Source organism: Typopeltis vanoorti, chromosome 24 (genome assembly GCF_054136105.1).
Source record: "Typopeltis vanoorti isolate ZY-2024b chromosome 24, IOZ_Tvanoo_1.0, whole genome shotgun sequence".
In the NCBI taxonomy this organism is placed as follows: Eukaryota; Metazoa; Arthropoda; class Arachnida; order Uropygi; family Thelyphonidae; genus Typopeltis; species Typopeltis vanoorti.
This window is the reverse complement of record NC_143572.1, coordinates 75,176,878-75,201,078: the sequence shown is the minus strand read 5'-3', so window position 1 is coordinate 75,201,078 and position 24,201 is coordinate 75,176,878. Positions and strand designations below refer to the sequence as shown.

The 24,201-nt window shown below is 38.8% G+C and overlaps 1 protein-coding gene across 1 annotated transcript in view; it reads right to left on the bottom strand.

Moving 5' to 3' along the window:
• Nucleotides 1-24,201, bottom strand: part of LOC150093412 (uncharacterized) — a 76,286-nt gene that overhangs the window by 12,660 nt on the left and 39,425 nt on the right. The window contains exon 2 of the mRNA XM_090413445.1: nucleotides 10,338-10,505. Coding sequence (XP_090269571.1) covers nucleotides 10,338-10,505 — 168 coding nt within the window. The remainder of the gene's footprint in view (nucleotides 1-10,337; nucleotides 10,506-24,201) is intronic.

The window sequence follows — 24,201 nt, the reverse complement described above, 5'->3', positions numbered from 1 at the left end:
CCTCATATATGCATGGCAAAATGTGAAAGATGTGTTTGCGAAGAGACTGAACAGGACACGAGAGACAGTATCGATTTGAAGAAAGCATGACATTTTGTTAGACTAAGAGTTATCAGCAAATGTGAAACAGACTGAAGGAATGAAAGCGTAAATGAAAGAAATGGAAGAAAAGTTAGTGGGACTGAGAGAGTGAAAGAACACAAGAATGAAGAAACGAAAGTAAGTGATAGGGAAGCAAAAGGAAGTCAGAATAAGGAAATGGAAGAAGGATGTAGCAGAATGAGAGGTAGCAACAGTGAGTGAAATTGCCAGAAGGTAAAATTTGAAGAAAGTTGTTCAAAATGAAAAAAGGAAATGCTGAGTAATAGTAGATGTTTAGTAAAAACAAATGAAAGAGTGCAAAATAACAGAATAAAAAAAAAAAAAAAAAAGAGGTGATGAATGACCCAAGAATAGCAGTGCATGGAAATTCCACTGTTAGAGGATTGGTTAATGAGAGAGTCCATAAGGTCTGCTATCCAGAAGGGAGGACAAGCAAGATAATTCATTCTCTGGATATGAGAAGAAACGAGAACGTGAGTTAGCAGTGGTTGCAGATATCAGGAGATCATTGAGGAGAGTGAAATATAGCAGTATAGTGGGAAAGGTTATCAGTGAGTTGCCAAAGTATGATGATGAGATGAGATGAGAAAGACGGTGAAATTATGAATGGTATACTGGGAGTTGTGTGAGGAAAGGGGTGTGTAATTTGTGAATGTGTGACATGTATTTGAGTGAACAGAAATGACGGATTGCATTTGAACGACTTTGAAGTGAGTGAAACTGGAGAAACTGTTCCTAGATGGAAGTGCAGTGTTTGACGCTAGCAAGAGATCAGAAGTAAGAGGTGAAGTGAAAGATCAGGAGAGTGGAACGGAAGAGAGTGAATGGCTCAGCAATGAAAATAATACATGAAGAGAGAACAAGAATGTAATAGGAACAGGGGAACTTGGGAGTCCAGGTAGATAGGGAAAGTGGATAATCAGTACAGGAATAGAATGGAATCGATCTGGATGTGAGCAGGAAGTGGGGGGGGGGGGATTGAGACTGAAGAGGTATATGGGGTAAGTAGGGATAAAAGTGATTGGGGAAGAGTAGATGTGGTAGGAAAATCATAACCTGTTAACAAGTGGCTTGGGGAGGTCTGGTTATAAAACTAAAAGTGAACTGAGGAGTATCAGAAATAAGTAAGATGAAATTGTTTCAATGATTGAGTTTATTCACTCAAAAATTGTTGGAATAAGTGAAACATGGTTGAATGTAGATGATATACTGATAGGAATAGAAACGGAAGGGTACAGTGTTTTTTGCAAGGATAGAAAAGACAAAAAGGGGAGTGCTGCTGATAATAGCAGGGAAATTATGCCCACAAAAGGTAGACATGAAAAAAGGGATAGTGGCAATAGTTTTGAGGCAGTGTGGTGGAGGTAGAATTTGACAAGAGATATATAGTTGGATGTTGCTACAGGACAGGGAATGTGGAGAGAGGTGATGAAGAAATGTATAAGCAACTTGGGTTGTTAGTAAACAAGGAAAGAGTCATTTTCATTATGGCAGCATAAATTGGAATAAAGAGATAGCATTTAGGAAAAAGAAATGAATTTCTTGAGAGACAACTGGGCATGTGAGGATTGAGAGTTTTAGATCTGATCATTTCATCAGAGGATGTAATTGTGAGTAGGGTTTTGCACTTCCCTCCAGTGGGTGAGAGTGATCATGAAGCGATCACCTGTGTGATGGCTAGCCATATGAAGACTTCTATGAGGAAAGGATATACATGCATGTCAAAGTACAAGGCTAGTGATTATGACAAAATTAGGAGGCAGCTTGGAGCTATAGCATGGAATGAGGAGTTGAGCAGAAAGAAAATAAATGCTGCTTGGGAACTGACAAAGAAAAACTTAACAGCATCAATGTATGAATGTATTCCAAAGGTCAGAAGGTTGAATAAGGTAGGTGCCAAATGGATAAATAAGGGAATTAGCACGAAATCTCTGAAAGACAGCACAAGATGAATAATGGTAATGATCATTGCACAGACAGTATAAAGAGCAGGCCAGGAGAGTAACTCAAGTTGGTAAGGATAGCAAAAGTGCAGTATGAGCAGAAATTAAGAAATCAGGCAAAGAAAATTCCTCAAGAGTTTTATTTCGATATGTGGTAAGTAGAAGACATATATATAGCACTGGGGAGAGAGAGAGAGATAGGATAAAAAAGTGAGTTGATAACTTTGGTATTGCTTCTGAGGATGGGTTTGTTAACGGGAGGTCATATTTTACCAACTCACTTATGTATTATAACAAGGTGCCGAATGAATTAAACAAGGGAGACGAACATAAATTTATATACTTAGATTCTGCAAAGGCTTTTAATAGATCACCACAAGTTGGTCACTAAACTGAAGCAGATGGGATTGGATAACAGACTAGCAAGTTTAATAGATGACTGGCTATTAGATAAGTATCAACAAATTGTGTACGGGGTGCAGTATCCTGAAAAAGGAAAGTCACTAGTGGTGTGCCACAAGAGCGTTTTGGGACCATTGTTATTCAATCTGTATATTAATGATATTTGGATGGGGAGGGTGATGAGGAATCAAGCAGATGTGGCATTATAGGAGGACTTGAATAGATTGTATAAATGGGCAACAGTATGGGACTATCAGTTCAATGTTGTAAAGTCCTGAAATTTGGTAGGCAACAATGTACACTTTGGAAAAATTGTGGAGGAAGTTAAGGAGAAAAGAGACCATGGAGTGGTGGTGGATAAGAACCTGAAGTTCAGAAGTCACACTGCACAAGTTGTGAAGTCATCACATCAGATTATGGCAATGATGCAAAGAACCTTAATGTGCAGAAATAAAGAGGTTCTGGTTCCATTGTATAAGGCCTTGATCTGGCCTCATGGATTATTGTGCACAGATTTGATCTCCTGTTTTAGTGGTGATGACGATATTAGAGAGGGTCCAGAGAAGACTGACTAAGGTGATAATTATCTTTTAGATGTGGGATATGAAGATTGAGCGAATGCAGTTTGCAAAGCCTTGTGAATATGAGGAAGAGACGAGATATGATTGAGACATTTAAGTTAGTAAAGGGTTGTTAGTGGATTAATGTGAAAAACATTTTTCATAGGATGTGGAGAAGTGGGTAGAACAAAGACACACACACCTGGAAGCTGTATATGAGCAGGGGAATAAAGAGTAGTTTCTTTGCATGGAGTAGTGAGTGGAATGCACTGCCTGACATTATGGTGAATGCAGATACACTGAATGAGTTTAAAGCATGGTTTGATGGGATTTGTGTGTAATGGCATGTACCAAAAGTGATGAGTCTCTGATTCCATGAATGTCTGGTGTTAATAAATAATCAAGGCAAGTGAACCTATGAGTCTTGTCATAAACCAGAAAAAAACTGAATGCATGTGCATTTCAGTCTTTTTCTGGACCTATTAAGACCAATTCAATTTCGTTGTTAAAATTATCCACCTGATCAAAGATATACCTGTTAACTATCTTGATCACAATGACGCTTGATTTGCATCAAGAGATAGAGGAGAAAACTGAGAAGGAAAATAATAATAATAATTATTATTATTCAGGCCTCCATGGAGTCAAAAGACTCAATGCGGGAAGTCCTTCCTCGGAAACACAAAGTCGATCAAGACTCATCGTGAGAGGTCCGTCCTAAAAAACACAAAGTCTATCATACCACTCCTTAAAATCATTGACTGTTCTTGCTCTCACCACTGTATCAGGCAATGCGTTCCATGGTTCAACCACCATCCATGAAAAGAAACCACTGCTCACAGTTTCCTTTTGTAACTTCCAAGGGATGGCCCTTTGTCATCACTCCTTCCCGCTGTTCGACCAAGCAAAAGAATCCCCCAGTGTCAACCCTGTAACCACCTCTCAGCAGTTTAAAAGTCTCAGTCATATCACCTCTCCTTTTATCCACCAAACTCTGCAATCCACATTCCCTCAGCTGATCCTCATAACTAACATTGTAGTCCTGAAACCATCTTTCTTATCTGCCTCTGTACCCTTTCCACAGTTAATTTATCCCCTTCAAATCCAGGGGACCATATCTGAGAACAATAGTCTAATCAGGGTCTTATACAATGGAATGATAACTCTTATTTCTGCAGGTCAGCATCCTTCTCATTATTGCAGTAATCCTCTCTGCTACCTTCACCACCTTTGCAATATGTCCCCTGAATTCAGGTTTCTATCAATCATCAACCCCAGATCTCGTCTCCCCTACTTCCTCCAATACAGTATGCAGCATCCCATCGATATGTCCCAAACCTCAAGACCTTACATTTTGCTGCATTAAATCAACACAAGCATTTGCCCATCTGTCTAACTTATTCAAATCCTCTTGCAGGGCTACCACATCTGATAATTTTACTTCTACCACATCTGATAAAATTACTACTAACCGTTCCCAGCTTCACATCATCTGTAAACAACTGAATATCCCCCTGCAATCCACTGACAATGTCATTGATATAAAGGTTAAACAATATAAGTCCCAGTACTGAGCCCTGTGGGACCCCACTTGTACCCCGCTGCCTCCTTGAAACTGCCCCACCATACACAACTCTCTGATACCTATCAGACAGCCGATCCTGAATCCAGTTGACCAACCTGACATCCAAACCCATGTGCTGCAACTTAAATATCAGCTTATCATGTGGCACCCTGTCAAATGCCTTCGCTAAATCCAAGAAATGGTAGTATATGCCTTTTCCTCATCTACTGCTCTTGTAACTTTATTATAAAAGGCTAGCATATTAATAAAACAAGAGTGCCCCTTCACAAATCCATGTTGACTCTCACAGATAACATTACCCTCATCTGCCCAATGCTGTATACGGTCCTTCATTAATTTCTCCAAGATCTTAACAACTACTGATGACACACAAACTGGCCTATAATTAGAAACTTCCAGTCTGCTTCCTCCCTTATGCAATGCCACTATCTTACCTTCCTTCCATTCCCTGGGCACCTTTCCTGTAGCCAGACTTTCACTGAAAAGCCAGGTCAAAGGAGCTGTTAGTTTCTTTAGCACATTCTCTCAAAACTCATGGTGAAATATCATCCACAGCTTTACTGACATTCAGAGTACTCAATATTTGGAACACACTCTCCTTCTGCACCTCTAAACTGCCCTATCCCTCTAGTATTAAAATTTACTCCTCCAGGATGAAATACCCCAATAAAGTGTTCATCAAACAATTCTACTATGTCCTCTGCATCAGTCACTCTATTCCCATTTTTATCCCACAATGTCATTCTTCCACAATCATTTCTCCTCCTACTGGCCACATAGCTAAAAAATTCCATACTTTGGATCTTAGAGCCAATCTCTTCTCATATTCCAGTTTCGATTTCCTTACCATATTTGTCACTCTCCTGGCCTGTGTCTTATATTCTTCATGCATCTGCTCTTCACCCATCTCCTTATATCTCTTCCATACCCTCTTTTTTGCATGCCGTTCCTGTTTAATATTGTTTGTCATCCACTTTACTCCAAATTGTGTCCTCTTCTTCACTTGTGGAATATAGCTTACTATTGCTACTAACAAATATTCCTTCATAATTTCCCAAGCACTAATAATAACCTGACCTTCCAATTCCTCCCTCCATGAAACTTCCCCAAGTTGACATCTAAGACTATTATAATCACCTGCTTTATAATTCCACATACATTCCTGTCTCTTTGATACTCTTGCATGTCTATTCATCTTCCAAGTCAAAACCACACGGTCACTCTCTCTAAGTGGTGGGAGAGATGTCGTCTCAATTATTATCAACCCTTCTGATGCTATGAGCAAATCCAAAACTCTTGAACCTCTTGTTCTTTCTATTACATGTTGCCTAAGACATTTGTCCCTCAAGAATTCCAGAAATTCCATTCCCTTATTGCTACATGCATCTTCCTCTCCCCAATTTATACTGCTGTAATTAAAATCTCCCATAACAATCATTCTTCTTGCACTTGCCAAGCTCAACTGTCTAAATATCTCCTGGTCCCCACCCTCTGTGCTCCTTGGTTTGGAGCAACACCCAGTGGTGTAGCTGTGGGGGGGGGGGTGCATAAGGGGGGGGTCCGCCTTGGGAGGCACTTTGAACCTTTTTGAACTTTTGCAGTTAATTCTAAAATACAGTCTCGAGAACTCAGTTCCAAATATTGTAATACTACTACCAATTTTCCTCACAATTGCTGTAAGTTGCTAGTTGTGAGAGGAGTTTTTCTAAATAAAATTTCATTAAGAATTACCTACATTACTATGAAAAAGACTTTGCCAATGTCATCGACGATTTTGCTAACAGAAAAGCAAGAAAAATAACATTTTGGTATGTTGAAATTAAAGTTTTACTTCAAAAATAAACATAAGTGTTTTAATTTATTTAATTTAATTAATATATTCATTTTTACTTTTTATAGTATTTTTTGTTTTTATTGAGAGGGGCGACAAACTCAGGGACCGCCCTGGGTCGGCAACAGCTCTAGCTATGCCACTGGCAACACTCCACTAAATATCCTGTCTTGCCCACCTCTACCTCACACCATATGCTTTCAAAATCATTAGTGTCACTGCCTTCCAAAGCCTCCACTCTTAGACGACATAAGTCGTCACTTATCATAAGCAATACTCCACCACCATGCTTTCCCTTTCTATCCTGCTGAAAAATGCTGTACCCTGCTACTTCTATTCCTGTTATTATATCCTCTTCTGTCAACCACGTCTCCGTGATCCCAATAATCTTTGGCCAGGCTGCTATCTGTGCCACCAATTCCTCTCCTTTATTCCGGATACTCCTGGCATTAGTATAAAGCATAAAAATGCCACTGTTTCTATACCCAGCATTATCTCCTCTAGACTCTACTGGGCTCAGCGTTACTTGATGTCGTCCCCCTTCCCCCCCAAGCATCCATTCCCACAAGAGGTCACCCCTGCTCCATCCACCCTGGGAATTCTAGTTTCCCTGCATTGACACACTGCATCGTTCAGAAAACAGCAATCTCTCCAGAAGCCTACAACTTTCCTCATTCAAATGCAAGCAATCTCTCACATACAATTCCTTTCTGTCCTCAAACGCCCTCCAAGCATCCATATATTCCAATCCTCTCCTGATACATTCTAGCTATTATGTTATTCAATATTACTGCTCTTCTGCTCAGCTCGTCACTATCATACCTAGGCAACACGCACACAATCTTTCCTCTCTGCATCTTCTTTCGTACAACCTCAAGCAAGAATCTCGTATCTCTCGCTGCCCAATTCATATTACTTCTCAAGTCATTTGTTCCCTATCACAATCATCTCATCCACCCCTTTTACCCCTCTTAATTGCCATAGCCACACTTTCTATCTTCCTCCAGGCAAAAACTCCTCATGCATCCTATCTTGAACACCATGAATCATTGAGTCCCCATACATTGCACCTCTTACCACCTGTTCCTCGACTGCTCAAATGCATCCCTCACTCTCTCTCTCTCTCTCCTCTAACACATTCTGTCTGTGTTCCCCTACTTACCTGCCTTCCTGACATCACTCTATCCCTGGTTCCAACGCTCCCTCGCATTCTTCTCATTCCCTCTCGTGGATAATTTGCACAACACCTGAAGTCTAGAATATTATCAAAAAAAAAACTTTATGCTATCTACAACTGATATTCACCTACAGTTGTGAAACATGGTCAACAACAAAAGGGAGATAACAAACTTATTGCATTTGAAACAAAATGCACTAAGAAAATGTTTGGACCATCTTACATTCAAAACACTGGACTGTATGAATGAAGACAAAATGAGGAATTACAGAATCTGTTTCAAAGTCCCAACATTCTATCATTCATAAGAAGCAAGAGAACTGAGAAAGATTTATTATTATTATGATTCAAGCCTCCATGGAGTCAAGACTTATCATGGGAGGCCCATCTTAGAAAATAGTCTATCATACCAAAAAAAGAATAAACCATTGGACAAAACACAATTATACAACAAAAAACTCCAACTCTACTGAAGGACACTTGTATCCAACTGAAAAAAAAAAATGTAGCAATTTTCAACAAAAGCATACTGATTAAAACACTTATTTATTTATTTATTTTTTTTTAGCACAGCTCAAATCTACTGCCACATTCTCTTTTGACTCTAGTGCCTGGAAGATTTCAAAAACAAGTATGTGACAATTTCATGTGGTTTGGTCACATCTGGAGAGCAGATCACTAGTTAATCAAACAAGTACTTACACAAATAAAATTGACAAGAAAAGGCCCATAAGAAGACCCTCCCCCATATATGATGGATGGATGTGCTAATGAAAGACTTAAGACAGCTGGATGAACACTTTATATCAGATGCAGCTTATAACAGAGATAAATGGAGAAACCTAGTGATGGCAGCATTAGACCTAAATGGTCCATTAAACTGTTGAAGAAGAGAAGGAAGCTTGAAGCAGTACATGAAAATAAGCAGAGCATGGGAAGTAGTCAAAAGATATATGAAAGAAGCAATTATTATCATAATCAGACCTCCATGGGATGTCCTACAATGGGTCTCTTTCTCACATGCACAGCTCATCATAACTTAAATGCATTCACTATCTCTGCACTCACTACACTTGCAAGCAATGCATTCTAATCACCCATCACTCTCCATGCAAAAAATTATTCCTCATCCCCTTGTTCGCACCCTCCTTATACAGCATCCAGGGATAGCATTTTGTTCTACCCTTGTTTCCAAATATTCTATGAAAAATTTCATCCACATTAATTCTGGTAATTGCCACTTACCAACTTATATGTCATGATTATGCCCCCCCCCTTCTATCCACTAGGCTCAGCAATTTGTTTTCTCTCAATCTGTCCTCATACTCCACATTCCAGAGACCAGAAACCAACTTAGTCAACTGCCTCTGAACCTTCTTCAACAACTCATCATCCAATGATTTCGTTGGTTTCCTGGCTTTCAAAGCCAGAAAACCAATGAAATTATAACATCCTTACTTCTGCATGTCAGCATTCTCCATCATTGTCATAATCCACTACATTGTCCTCCCAGTCTTAGTAAAATGTCAAGTCCCTATCCTCCACCTCCTCTAAGATATCCCCACCAACACTACACTCTATATCGCATTTTTGCTTCCCAAATTTTAAAACCTTACACTTTGCGACATTAAATTGACATCCCCAGGCACCCACCCATTCAGATATCTATTCATGTCCTCTTGCAAGGCTACACCATCTGCTCTACTTCTCATAACTCACCCCAACTTTGCATCATCTGCAAACAACTATATATCACCATTTAATCCCCTTCCAATATCATTTACATACAATACCTGACTGTATCCCAGAGTTAGGAGAATAAACTACATGTTAGTTAATGGATGAATAATACTTGAAAGCAACAGCTTATAAAAAGAAATCAAAATATTGTAAATCTATCATGATGATGAGGCTTGGGAACTTTGCCTGCAATTTCATCACAGATGAAGAAGACTATGGGCTGTGTATCATGTTAATGGGAATTGACTGAATAACTAAATTTTCTCCACTTTCATTCATTCCACCTATTTTCAAGTACAATCCTTATATGTACTGCATGAAAATTAATTATCCAAAAATTGAATGATTTAGTTCAAGATTTTGGAGGGGCTTTTCTAATAATTTATGAAATATTAAAATTTTAAATATACCAACACTTATGTTTGTTATTTTAATACTGAGAACAACAGGTAAAATAAGAAAAATAAACTATTTTATTCACTTTTTATATGCAATGCCTAACTGTGGGTAGACAAAGACATTTGACTTTTCTACATAATCAGGCCAAACATAACTTTTTCAAGCCAATGGTTGCAAATTAGGCAATGGAATTTGTTTCCTACCTAAAGACATGTACAAAACATCTATGTCCATAGCAAGATTCAAATTCACTACCTGCTGTTGGTAAACAAGTATGCTAACCACTTAGCCAACTAGAGAAGCATCACTGATCATAATTTTGTGTTTGCGTTGTTCTCAAGTATTATGTTATAATGCTTCTGAAAGTATATTTGCTCTTTTTTTCTATAATCTTTACCCATAAATCAATCTTCTAAGGAAGGGAAGAGAAAGAGTATAAGAAATTGTATTTACTCAAATTGAAATAACATAGTATTTATGTCCTACATTATTCATTTAAATGTCTAGTGTCCTTAATGCCAATTTCGATATTAAAACAGCACAAAATATATTCAGTTTATATATCTAGACTTATTTTTTTTTTTACATATCCACTTACAGGGAATGTTAAAAGATCCATGAATGCTACCATGTTCTTGGACCTCCTTTGGTTCTCTAACATCAATAAGCTGTATATCTCCACCTCTTAACAAGGCCTGCAAATCTTCAAATGCCAAATCTTCCCATGAGTTATCAGTACTGACATATCTTGCAGGATGTGTATATGCTGGAATGAATAAGGAAGATTTCAAAAACAAATACATGACAATTTCATTTCGTGTGAAATCAATCAATTAATCAATCTCTCTCTCTCTCTGAAGTGATTACATTATTGCTACAAAAAGAAATTTCATTATGTCTCAACAACATCAACTTTTTAAGGCAATCCGAATTTCTTGAAAGGCTTGGAAAACTCAAGTTAGACACCTTGTCACCAATAGGAATGTGCATAACTTCAGGAGAGTATAGTAGAAGTATTTTTCAGTAAAAAAAAAAAAAAAAAAGACTCAAATGAACTGATATTCAAATGAACTTTGATAAATCTTTATCGAAGAGTTTACAATTCATGCTTGCCATAAGATGGTGTGGATGCTTGGACGTTGATTATTACTCATGTAAAGTGGTAAAACAGATGTTAAAGCTAATAATTAATTAAATAACTACATATTTAACTAATTAGATTAATAACCCAATATTTTTCCTTAGTCACCAAGGTGTCTTCATGAACAGAAATAAATATATTGAGCACATGCACACAAGCACACCAGTAGGAAGTAAAACTGACTGATTGCAAAAGGCTTGCACCTAGTCCTAACTGGTACACTCTATGCAACCTTGATCATACAGAATAGCATGATCAAGAGTGAAGATAACAAGCAGAATGTGGATGAAAATATAAAAGTAGGGAGTGTGGCAAGTTTGAAACATTGAAGTTTTTGAAGATGGTGTTACATGGAAGGATGAATGGTAAGCAAGAGTACGCAACTTGCAGAGATAGAGATGCACTGAATGAGGAAGTAGAACGTCTTGGGAATGAGTCGAGAAGTGTGAAAGAAGAGATTAGGCAACTGGAAATAATGAATGCAAAGCAAATCAAAGTAGTAGTGAGAGAGTTATGAGAATGATAGAAGAGGAGAAAATAGGAGAATCAGTAAAAGAGAAGGAATGAGTAAAATGTGTGAGAGTGCTGGAACCAGAGATGGAGAGATGACAGGTAAGTAAGAAAACAAAGAAAGTGTTACAGAAAAAGAAGTAAGGGATACAGGTGGGCAAGAAAGAAACAGTAGTAAGAGGTGTGAATGTATGGAGACTCGATAATCTGTGGAGTGCAAGCTAGAATGCCTGAGGCATGTTTGTCTGGAGGAACAGATAGTGTGACTATGGCAATTAAGTGAAGTGAAAGGGTGAACGAGATGATCATGATGGTGGGCACGAATTAATTAAGAGGCAGAGTGAATCGGGTGGCAAGAGATCTCAGGTTCATGCTTGAGATTGTACGGAAGATGACTGAGAAAGGGAAGAGAAAGAGAGTGTGTGTGTGTTGCAGAGCTACTAGATAATGCAGAGAAGATCATCAATAATGAATAGTATAATAGCCAGAGTGTGTTGAAGAGGCTTGGAATATGTGGATGCTTGGAGGGCATTTGAGGACAGAGAGGAACTGTATGTGAGAGAGAGATGGCTTGCATTTGAATGAGAAAGGACATAGGCATCTGAAGAGAATGGTCTCTGAATGTCAATGCAGGGAAACTAGAATTATCAGGGTGGATGGTAGCATGGGTGGCCTCTTGTGGGTATAGGTGCTTGAGAGAAAGGAGAACACATCAGGTAATGCTGAATCCAGTGGAGTATGGAGGGGATAATGATAGGAACAGTGACAATGCCTTGATTCTTTATACTAATACCAGAAGTATCTGGAATAAAGGAAAGAAATTGGTGGCGCTGATAACATCAGCCTGTTAAAAGATTATTGGGATCTCTGAGATGTGGTTGATAGGAGATGATATACTGACAGGAACAGAAGTAGCAGGATAGGATAGAGTATTTTTCGACAGGATAGAAAGGGAAAACAGAATGGTGGAGTGCTGCTTATGATAAGTGATGACTTATGTCCTCTCAGAACAGAGGATTTGGATGGAAATGGCACTAATGGTTTTGAAAATATGTGGTGTAAGGTAGAGGTAGACAGGACAGGATATTTAGTGGGTGTTTCTACAAGCCAAGAAGCATAGAGGGTGAACAGCAAAACAAGAGATGTATTAGGCAGTTGAGTTTGGCAAGTGCAAGAAGAATGATTGTTATGGGAGATTTTAACTATGACAGCATAAATTGGGAAGAGGAAACTGCATGTAGAAATAAGGGAATGGAATTTCTTGAATTCTTGAAGAACAAATGTCTTAGGCAACATGTAGAAGGAACACAAGGTTCAACAGTTTTAAATTTGGTCATAGCATTAGAAGAGCTGATTATAACTGAGATGGCACCTCTGCCCCTAGTCGAAGAGTGACCATATGGTTTTGACTTGGAAGATGAATAGACATGCAAAAGTATCAAGGAGAAAGGAATGCATGTAGAATTATAATGCAGGTGATTATAACAGTCTTAAGTAAAAACTTGGGACAGTTCCATGGAGGGAGGAATTTGGAATGGCAAGATATCAACAGTGCTTGGGAACTTGTGAAGGAATATTTATTAACAGCAACAGCAATCTGTATACTGTGAGTGAAGAGAACACAATTTGGTGTAAAATGGATGGCAAAGAATATCAAACAGAAAGTGCAGGTAAAAAAGAGGTTATGCAAAAGATATATAAGGAGAGGGGTTGAGAGCAGATGCACAAAGAATATGACTCATGCCAGGAAAGTGACTAGCATGGTAAGGAAAGCAAATGAGAAGAGAATGGCCCTGAGATCCAGAAAATCCTCAAGAAATTTTTGCTATGTGGCCAGTAGAAGGAGAAATTATTGTAGAAGAATGATATTGTTGAATAAAAAGGAATAGAGTGACTGATGCAAAGACATAGTGGAGTTGTTCAATGAACAATTTGCTGCAGTATTTCATCCTGGAGAAGCAGGTTTTAATACTATAGTGATAGGGCAAGTTCGAAGTTTAGAAGAGAACGTGTCTCAAATACCGAGTACTCTAGATGTCAATAAAGCAGTACGACTGGATGGAATTTTGCCACGGGTTTTGAGACAATGTGCTAGAGAACTGACAACTCCATTCAACTGGCTTTTCAATGAAAGCCTGGCCATGGGAAAGGTATCCAAGGAGTGGAAGGAAAGTAAGATAGTGCCATTGAATAAGGGTGGTAGTAGACTGAAAGTGTCAAACTATAGACCAGTTGGTATTTTATCACTAGTTGTTAAAATCAGAGAAATTAGTGAGGGCTCATTTACAGTATTGGGCATATGGTTATGTTATCTGTGAGAGTCAGCATGGATTTGTTAAGCAGTGCTCTTATTTCAGTAATATGATTGCCTTTTATAATAAAGTGACAGGAGGTTGATGAGGAAAAAGCATATTCTGCTTTTTTTCCCCTCCATTTTAAAAGGCATTTAACAAGGTATCACATGATTAGCTGATATCTAAGTTGCAGTATATGGGCTTAGACATCAGATTAGTGAACTGGATTTGGGATTACTCTCTGATAGGTATCAGAGCATATTGGGGGGGGGGGAGGGGGGGGAACAGCATCAAGAAAGCAGAAGGTTACAAGTAGGGACCAAAAGGGACCAGTACTGTTTATATTTAATATCTCTGACATTGTCAATGAACTGCAGGGGCATATTCACTTGTTTGCAGATGATCACATCATAAAAAAAAAAAAAAAAAAAAAAAAAAAAAAGGGTTATTAGTAATAGTGCAGATGTGGTAGCCCTGCAAGAGGACTTGAAGAAACTGGACAAATGGGCTGATAAATGGGGTTATGAGTTCAGTAAAGCTAAAAGTAGTCTTGAAATTTGGGATACATCGATGGGAGGCTGCATACTATGCTGGAGGAATTGTACTAGAGGAAGTGGGGAAGGCAAGGGATCTGGGGGTGATGACTGATATAGAAACCTGAAATTCAGGAAACATATTGGTGATGGTGACGAAAGGTTTTGAAGGTAATCCAAAGGATTGCTACAATACTGAGAAGGACACTGATTTGCTGAGATAAGATTTTTCATTCCATTGTATAAAGCCCTGATCAGACCACACCTGGACTATTGTAATCAAATTTGGAAACCAGGATTTGAAAGGGACAAATAAACCATGGAAAGGGTGTAGAGATGGATAACAAAGATGGTACCAGGACTGTATAATGCTAATTATGAAGATAGGCTAAAGGAATGTGGACTGCAGAGTTTGGTAGATGGAAGAAGGAGAGGTGATCTGATTGAGACTTTTAAACTGTTGAAAGGTACTTACAATATGGACACTGAGGAGTTCTTTCATTTGGTGGAAAGAGGAAGGAATGAGGACAAGGGACCTTCCCTGAAGTTACAAATAGAAGTTGTGAGCAAGTGGGTGAGGAGTGGTTTCTTTGCATGGAGGGTGTTTAATTGTGGAACACATTGCCTGATTGAGTGGTGAGAGTACGAACGGTCAGTGAGTTCATGGAGTGGTATGATAGACTGAGTTTTCTAGGATGAGTCTTGTGACTGACTCCATGGAGGTCCAATGCGAGTGATAGGCTGCATTTGAGTAGTTATGGTGTGAGTCACTTGGAGAGACTGCTGCTGGAAGGTAGAAAAGTGGGTAGAGTGAGAATGAATGAATCAGATCAAGCGGGAAGTGATGTGGAAGAGCAGGAGAGTAAGACAGGAGAGATTGAAGAGGTGGTTATGAATGAGGAAGTGAGTGGTATGAGTATAGAAAATGAGAGAATGGGTGTACAAGAGGAGCAGGGAAATGGGGAGGCTCAGAGAGGAAGGCTTAGAGAGCTCCAAGAGGAAGTGAGAGCATGTATAGAGAGGAAAGGAATGGGATGACCTGGGATCAAGAGGAAACAGTTGGAATTGAAAAGGGTTTTAAAATGAATAAGCAGAAAGGGAAATGGCCTCAGTTGAGCAAGGAGAGATCACATCGAGTGGGTGGTATCAGTGGAACTAGCTGTAGATCCAGAAATGAGCTGTTGTGTTTGTATACAAATGCTGAAGTATAAGAAACAAGGCAGATGAAATGGTTGCATTAATTGCATCTGTTCACCCAAAGATTGTTGGAATAAGTGAGACATGGTTGGAAGAGGACAACATCCTGACAGGAATAGAGATGGAAGAGTATGACGTGTTTTGTGAGGATACAAGGGGTAAAAAGGGAGGGGGGAGTGCTATTGATGATAGAGAAAGAGTTATATCCATAAAAAGTAGACATGCAAGAGGGAAATAGTGCCAGTGGTTTTGAGGCAGTATGGTGTGAGATAGAGGTGAATGGAATCAAATACTTGGTTGGATGTTATAGACCAGGTAATGTGGATGGTGGTGATAATGAAATGCATAATCAAATTAGCCAAGCAAATAAGAAAAGGGTGATCATTATGGGCAATTTTAATTATGGTAATATAGACTGGAATGATGAGATAGCAACTGGAAGCAAAGAAAATGAGTTTCTTGAGTTTTTGAGGGATAACTCAGACAGTATGTAACAGAGGGCACAGGAGGATTGAGGGTCTTGGATTTGGTCATCTCATCAGAGGATGTGACTGTGAATGAGGTGTCAAATCATCCACCAGTTGGTGGGAGTGACCATGAAATGATTACCTGGGTGGTTGCCAGCTGTGTGAGGATCCTGTGAGAAAAGGGTATATGTGGAACTACAAAGGGGATGATTATGAAGAGCTCAGGAGACAGCTTGTGGGTGTAACATGGAATGAGGAGTTAGCTGGAAAAGAGATCACTGCAGCTTGGGGGATTTTCAAAAACTATCTAGTAAATGCAATGTCTAAATGTATTCCAAGGGTGAGAAGGTTAAATAAGGTAGGTGTGAGATGGATGAATAAAGAGATTAAGCATGCAACACAGAAAAAGGGCATTGTAGAGGCAGCATAAGAGAAGTGGAAATAACCAATTCCATGACGTCTACAAAGACCAGGCAAGGAAGGTGACTTGGTTGGTGAGGGTAGCTAAAGAGAGGTATGAATAGCAGTTAGCTAATGATGCCAAAAAGAATCTAAGGAGTTCTTTCGATATGTAGTCAGCAAAAGAAAGAAAGAATAATTATGGAAGGATGACATTGATAGGAGAAAATGGTATAAAGACAGCTGTTGCAGAATGTGTGGTGGAGATACTTCATAAAGGTCTTTCAATCTTGTGAATACGACTACATGGAGAGATTGAGAGCAGTAGATGATGGGGAGGAGAGACTGACCGTAAGTGAGCAAGAGGTGTATGGGGATTATATTATTATATTATTAAAAATACAGATTTTTAATATTTTTATTAAAAAAATTTTTAATAAAATTTTTAATAAAATTTTATAAAACAGATTTTTATTTCTCGATAAAAATTCAATATACAAGTTAGCAAGTACTTTTTTTTTGATATACTTGTTTGTTTGAGTGGCATTTCTGTTGTCTTCCTCGAAGCTTCTGCAGAGCTTATTTGAGGAACATAAGAGATGGCAATGATTTCATAGTTTTGTTTCATTACCTTACCCGTGGCAAACCAGATGCAGATTTAACTATTTATATGTACATATATTAAAGCTTTTTTTTTTTTCAATTAACGTGTAGAGGCGAGAACACATGCCTAAGAATTACCACTGGATGAGCATGGTTTAACCTTTTAAGGGAGTGCGGAGTGGATTTGGATATAGTGTATTTGTGTCCTTGTAGTGGTGTTTAAGAGGAATTTGTTATATGTTTGTGTGAATGTGTGTGTGTGTGTGTGTGTAATTTCTCTCTAATTTTCAGTCTCCCTGTAATATCTATATAGTGCTTGTTTCAGCTCTCTGTAGATCATTAGGTTTCTCTCATCGAATGAAGAAACTTTGGGTGGCTTTTCCATAGTGATTATTATACTTATATGTTATGTAGTTTGTTGGCCATGTTATCTGATATGTTGTTCTGGTTACTCTGTAGGTTTGGACTGAAGTAATGTTTTAGCATGACTGTGTAGTGGCATAAGCATTTCACCTTAAAAATTTTGTTCTGTCCTTGCCACCCGTATAAGTGTGAGGCTCTTCTCTTTGTTCCCAGAATATTATTATTATTATTATTTAGACCACCAAGGAGTCAAAAGACTCATTACGGGAGGTCCTTCCTAGGAAACACAAGTCTATCAAGACTCAACGTGGGAGGTCCCTCCTAGGAAACACAAAGCCTATCATACCACTCCTTAAACTCATTGACGTTCTTGCTCTCACCACTCTATCAGGCAATGCATTCCATGGTTCAACCACCCTCCATGGAAAGAAACCGCTCCTCACCCTCTTGCTCAGTTTCCTTTCGTAACTTCCAGGGATGGCCCTTTGTCATCACTCCTTCCTGCTGTTCAACCAAGCGAAAGAACTCCCCAGTGTCAACCCTGTAATCAGTGGTGGCGCTAGGGTCTTTGTCACCCTCATGCAATTTCTATTTAAGCCCCTGTAACGATCTGGGCATGTGTGCCCAGGTGGCGCCCCCATCGTAGCAGCACCTGCATGCTCTGAATGCCCGCTTCCGCTGGCCCTGCCTGTAACCACCTCTCAACAGTTTAAAAGTCTCAATCATATCACCTCTCCTTCTTTTATCCACCAAACTCTGCAGTCCACATTCCCTCAGCCGATCCTCATAACTAACACTGTACAGTCCTGAAACCATCTTTGTTATTTGCCTCTGTACCCTTTCCACAGTTAATTTATTCCCTTCAAATCCTGGGGACCAAATTTCAGAACAGTAATCCTAGTGTGGTCTGAGCAAGACTTTATACAATGGAATGACAACTCTTATCTCTGCTTTGAGTCTCGGGTCTGGGTTAGTCCCAAAGGGGTGGAAAGAAGGGAAAATAGTTCCACTGCATAAAGGAGGCTCCAAGACTGCTGTTGTAAATTACCGACCGATTAGCATATCAGGAATCGTTGTCAAGGTCTTGGAGAAATTAGTCAAGAGAAGAATACAGGATTGGATAGATGAAAATAGGATACTGTATGGGGGACAACATGGCTTTGTGAAGGGTAGATCATGCCTCAGTAACTTGCTCACGTTTTATAACACAGTGAAGGCTGAACTGGATAAGAGTAATGGGTTTACTGATTCTACTGGACCTTGCCAAGGCTTTTGACAGGATACCACATGGAACTCTAATCAGTAAACTGGAGCAGATGGGAATGGATATAGGGTTGGTGAGATGGGTAAGAGGGTGGTGGATGGAGAGATACCAGAGAGCGGTTTATTCAGGAGTGGCATCCAAAAGACGGCTTGTGACTAGTGATGTGTCGCAGGGTTCTGTTCTTGGACCACTACTTTTCAATTTGTTCATTAATGATATAGGAATGGATCTGAGAGGAAGTGTTCACTTGTTTGCTGATGATGCAAAGTTGGGTAGAGCAATTGTGAGTGCACAAGATGTCAAAATTTTGCAGGATGATTTAGATAGTTTGGAGGACTGGGCTAGGGAAAATGGATATCAATTTAATGTGGCAAAGTGTAAGGTTATGCATTTTGGAGTGAAAAGATTAGCAGCAGTATATCACATTGGTGGAACCATACTCCAGGAGATTGATGAGGCCAGGGATTTGGGAGTGTTAGTGGATAGGGAGTTGAAATTTAGGGGGCACATTGCAAAAGTAGCTAAATCAGCTCATCAAATCGCTTGGTTGCTGAAAAATACTTTAACAAGCAGAAACAAACAAGTTATTGTTCCTCTATATCGAGCCTTGATAAGACCCCATCTAGACTACTGTGCCCAGATATGGGCGGCAGGGTTTCTTCTTGGTGGGGAGGTGGAGAGGATACAGAGACGAGTGACCAAGATGATAGCAGGTCTGTGGAATGAACCTTATGAGAACAGGTTGAAAATTTGTGGGTTTCAAAAATTGGTTGATAGGTGGAAAAGGGGTGATATGATTGAGACATTCAAATTACTGAAGGGTTTCTATAAGATTAATCCAGAAGATATTTTTGAGAATAGGACTGGTGGTGGGAGGACTAGAGACCACATTCTTGCCCAGCTTCCATGTATGGCCTAGGTTTTTTTACTTGGAGAGTGGTGAATGAGTGGAATAAGCTGCCAGAGTCTGTTGTGTGTGCTATGACTGTGAATGAGTTCAAGGCGAGGTGAATGTCGAATAGTTGTTCTTGATGTTAGGGCCTCCCTCAATGAGTCTGTCAACTCCTTGGAATTGCCCGAAATAATAATAATAATAATAATGTAATTGCGTATCTTAATGTTTTCACATAATGCTTTATAGATTAGTATTTTTATGCGTTTTGGAGCAATGTCTTTTAATCAATATAGTTTTATATAATAATAATAATTTCATGATCAGCATCCATGACACTCCCAGGCTCATAATACCCTATTAGACATACTATTCTGTTTATTTTGATCTAACACTAAATAGAGCAAACATTCCTCAAAGTACTGCACATACTATTATCCACCTCCAACCTTAGCAGGCACAGTTTCACGGCAATCATTAACAGTATCCCCCCCCTCCCCTTTTGAAGATTCTATATCCCTCTTTCTAATCCTGTCTGCACATCATTCTCACTCAATCAAGCTTCCTTTATGCTAATTATCCCTGGGCACAGTGATTCAATGAATGCCACAAACTCTTTATTTCTGATACTCTTTGCACTCTCTTTGAGGCCATCCCACCAACACCTCTCCAAGCCGCTATACTATAAATCTTTCTATCCTCCATTCATTTTACTCTTTCTTAAATCTTGCTGACTCCTTCACTCATGCATTCTGCCACTCTGCCCATATATAATCCTTTTCCCACTCTATTATAGATTTATGAATGTAAACAGCTGAAGGACCTTAATATAAAGGTCTAAATGTATTAGATAAGTTTAAAATTATACTCTACATTTTGATTTTATATCAAGGATTCTTAGGAGTATATACAAGGACATTCTTGGTAGTGATCATATAGTCTTCACCTAGAAGACTGAAAGACATGCAGAATTTTCAGTTAAGGAAAACATGTACAGAATTACAGAGCAAGTGATTATGACAAGCTGAAGAACCAACTTGGAGTGTGCCATGGCATAAGAATCTAGAGAATAAAGATGGTAAGTGTCATGGTAGATTGTCAAGGGAAGTTTGCAGAAAGCAGTATCAGACTGTATACCTAGAGTCAGGATGATGATCAGGTAGGAGTTAGATGGTTGAGGAGCATCATTAAGCAGAAGTTGCAGAAAAAGAGAAAGTTGATCAGCAAGCTCATGGGCAGTACAAAGCACAGGCAAGGACGATGACTAGTATAGTAAAGAGGACAAACAGGTCAGAACAGAAAGCTAACCAAGAAATCCAAAGGAAATCCTAAAGAGGTAACAAAAGCAGATTAAATAGTTCAGTTACTCAGTAATCATTTTGCAAGGGCATATTATCCAGGCAAACACACTGAGTGCCAGATAATACGAGAATAGAGGTAGATGAATTGGAGGTGCTTAGAATATTGCATAACCTTAATGTAAGTACTACTATGGGATTAGATAATAAATTAGCCTGTGTATAAGAAAGTGAAAAAGAATTGGTGGTTCATAGCTGTGAAGTAAAAACTTTATATAGTTACATCAGCCCTATTAAGAAAAACCCACAGCCTATTATTTTTCCTAAAGGCCTACTACTTTTTTATTTGTTCTTCCACTTCCTATTATTTTAGTGCCTCGAAAAAAGCTTAGAGTCACATTTTGCTTGGACTGTCTTTTTTTGCTACTTTTAACTCATCTGAAGTTTCATTAATTTTTTGAGTCCTGGTTTTGTGGTGGGGGGCAGGGGCATATATTCCAGGTGTGCTGTGAACACCCATAGAAGAGCAATATCACTGATATTATATCTTTGCATTTATTTCTGTAAAGACTCCCCTAATTGTTTCCTGGCCCTAAAATTAAACCCAACATACTAATACTTCATGAAGAGGTCACCGAAGCATAAACATTACATCACATTCACGTTAATAGCCTGGGTGTGTGGTCACAAATACAAACACCTTTGAGTCCTTTGAACAGACACACAGATGGTATAGCAGGTCAAATTATTAGAGTGCCAGGGATTTTAAACCACCCGGAAGGCAAAGCAGGGTGTGCACTGAGAAAATAGCACCGGGAAATCAGGGGCTGTGATTTGTTATTGTGTCAACCAATCCAATTGAACGTTGTCATTTGTCATGGGTTTGTTTTTGTTTTCTGAGTTTCATCTGTTCTGTGTGCATGAAGCTTGAACTGATGAGTTTAGGACACTGATATAGACAAGTTTTTAATATATAATTTTCTATAAATAATTTATAACTTTTTTCCCTATATTTACAATGGGAAACAGTGTTGACGATCCGCTGTTTCCCATGTCAAGTTTTCTGCCAGAGATTTTATGATTACATGATTGTAGTCGAAGGAGGTAAGCCTCATCCTCCTCTTCCAAATTTACTACTATTATTATTATTATTATGGATATCTCCATGAAGTCAGTAGACTCACTGAGGGAGACCCAAGCTATCAAAACAATATATCATATCTCTTCTTGAATTCATTTAAAGAAGAACTCGCAACTCATTCACCACCCTCCAGGCAAAAAACCTCGTTCTCACACCCTTGTTAACCACGTTTTTCCCTAATTTCCAGGGATGAACTCTTGTTCTTCCATCACTATCACACAACTGAAACATTTCCGCTGCATCAATCTTATAAAAACCTTTTAGTAATTTAAATGTTTCTATCGTATCCTCTCTTCTCTGCCCATCAACCAACCTCTGCAATCCACAAGCTCTCAATCTATCAATGTAGGGAGCATTTTTTTTACATCAATCACCAACTTAGTCACTCTCCTCTGAACCCTCTTCACAACCTCCTCATCTCCAAGGAATCCAGGTGACCAAACCTGAGCACAGTAATTCAAATGTGGAAGTATCAACGCTTTATAAAGGGGAATAATAACCCCTTCATCTCTGGATGTTGGTGTGTTCCTCAATAACCAAGTAATCCTATGCGCAATCTTGGACACCTTAGCAATGTGTGCCTTGAACATCATCTCCCTATCCACCAACACCCCTAAGTCCCTAGCCTCATCAATCTCTTGGAGTACCGTTCCATCAATATAGTACACAGCTGGTAATAATCCCAAAATGCATAACTTTACACTTTTCCACATTCAACTGACATCCATTACCTTTTGCCCATTTTGCCAGCTTATTTAAATCATCCTGCAAACTCTCAACATCAGCTTGATTTTTTATTGCGCTACCCAACTTTGCATCATCAGCAAACAACTGAATATCTCCCTTTAAGCCATTTGCTATATCATTTATGTACAAATTAAACAATGGCCAAAGCACAGAGTTCTGAGGCACACCACTGGTCACCTGCCTCATCCTGGACTCTGCTCTTCCATACACCACTTTCTGGTATCTCTCCCCAAGCCATTCTTCTATCCATATCACCAGTTTAGTATCCATCCCCATCTGCTCCAATTTGCGCAACAGTATTCCATGAGGTATCCTGTCAAAAGCCTTAGCAAAATCCAGAACTACCACTGTGTAGCCATTTCCTTTGTCCAACCTCAGATATCATTCTATTATAAAAAGTTAATAAATTGCTAAGGCTGGATTGACCTTTAACAAAACCATGTTGGTCCCTATAGAGTATCATATCCTGATCCACCCATTCTTGAATTTTGTCTTTAACCAACTTTTCCAATACTTTTACCACTACTCCCGAGATGGTGATTCTTCTGTAATTGTATACTTGCATTAGTATACAAAAATTGCAGATTCCCTTTAGTTCTTGTGCCAGCTTTACAACTGATATACATGTCACTAATTTCAGTAGTCCCATGACAATTTTTATCCACTCTATTCTGCAAATAAGGATTAACAAATATACATTCACTGCATAAGTTTCTCCCACTTACGCTCAATGTTTTCAATTTTAGTTTCCCTGCCCAATTACTTTAACTTGTTCAGAAAACAGTAACTTCCTCAATCATTTATGACCTTCCATGTTCAGATGCAATCCATCTCTTGCATACAGCTGTCTTTTGCCTTCAAACACACTCCAGACATCAACAAATTCCAAAAATTATTGGGCCTGTCCGGGATTATATTTACACATTTCAGTAACTCAAATATACCAACCAAAAATACCATTCTCTATTATTATATTCTAATGTATCTTAAATTGTAAGCTAAAACTCAGCGTCGTAAAGCTAGAAGAAGAATATATCTTAAAACATATTGTCTCCCACTCTATGCAGATTTGGTTACAATTAATGGATAAATTAAAGTATTCAAAGTTATCTTACAATAAATTGCATAGGACCAATTAAGGTCAGTGCTAATGCAGTATGCACTCTTACAACTTTCATACATCAATAAAAATGCAATCATGGTCAAACTGACGTGAATTTTGTAGCACAAGTTGCATAAGCCACACAACAGCACACCCAACCAAAATGAGCACATGCAACAAAGCCACTGGGCAGGGAGAATAGGATTCTGTACAAACTTTTCACAATTTCCTATCGAAAAGGGATATTTACCAAATTTTTCAGATTTTTTTAAGCCATGATTTCTGTTAAGATTTAGTTGTTTAATGGAAGCTTTGCATACTTTTTTAAGAGAAGAGTGTTTCTCACATTCTTCTTTGAAGGAGAAAATTTAAAAAAGCATGTGAAGCTTCCACTGAACTACCTTCCACAAGCTGCTCGCTGTGTTTCTCAATCTCTGATCCTTAGTTGCACACACTCTCGATTCTGTGCATCGTCCCTCTCATTAAACAGCAGTCAGTCACTCCAAATGTT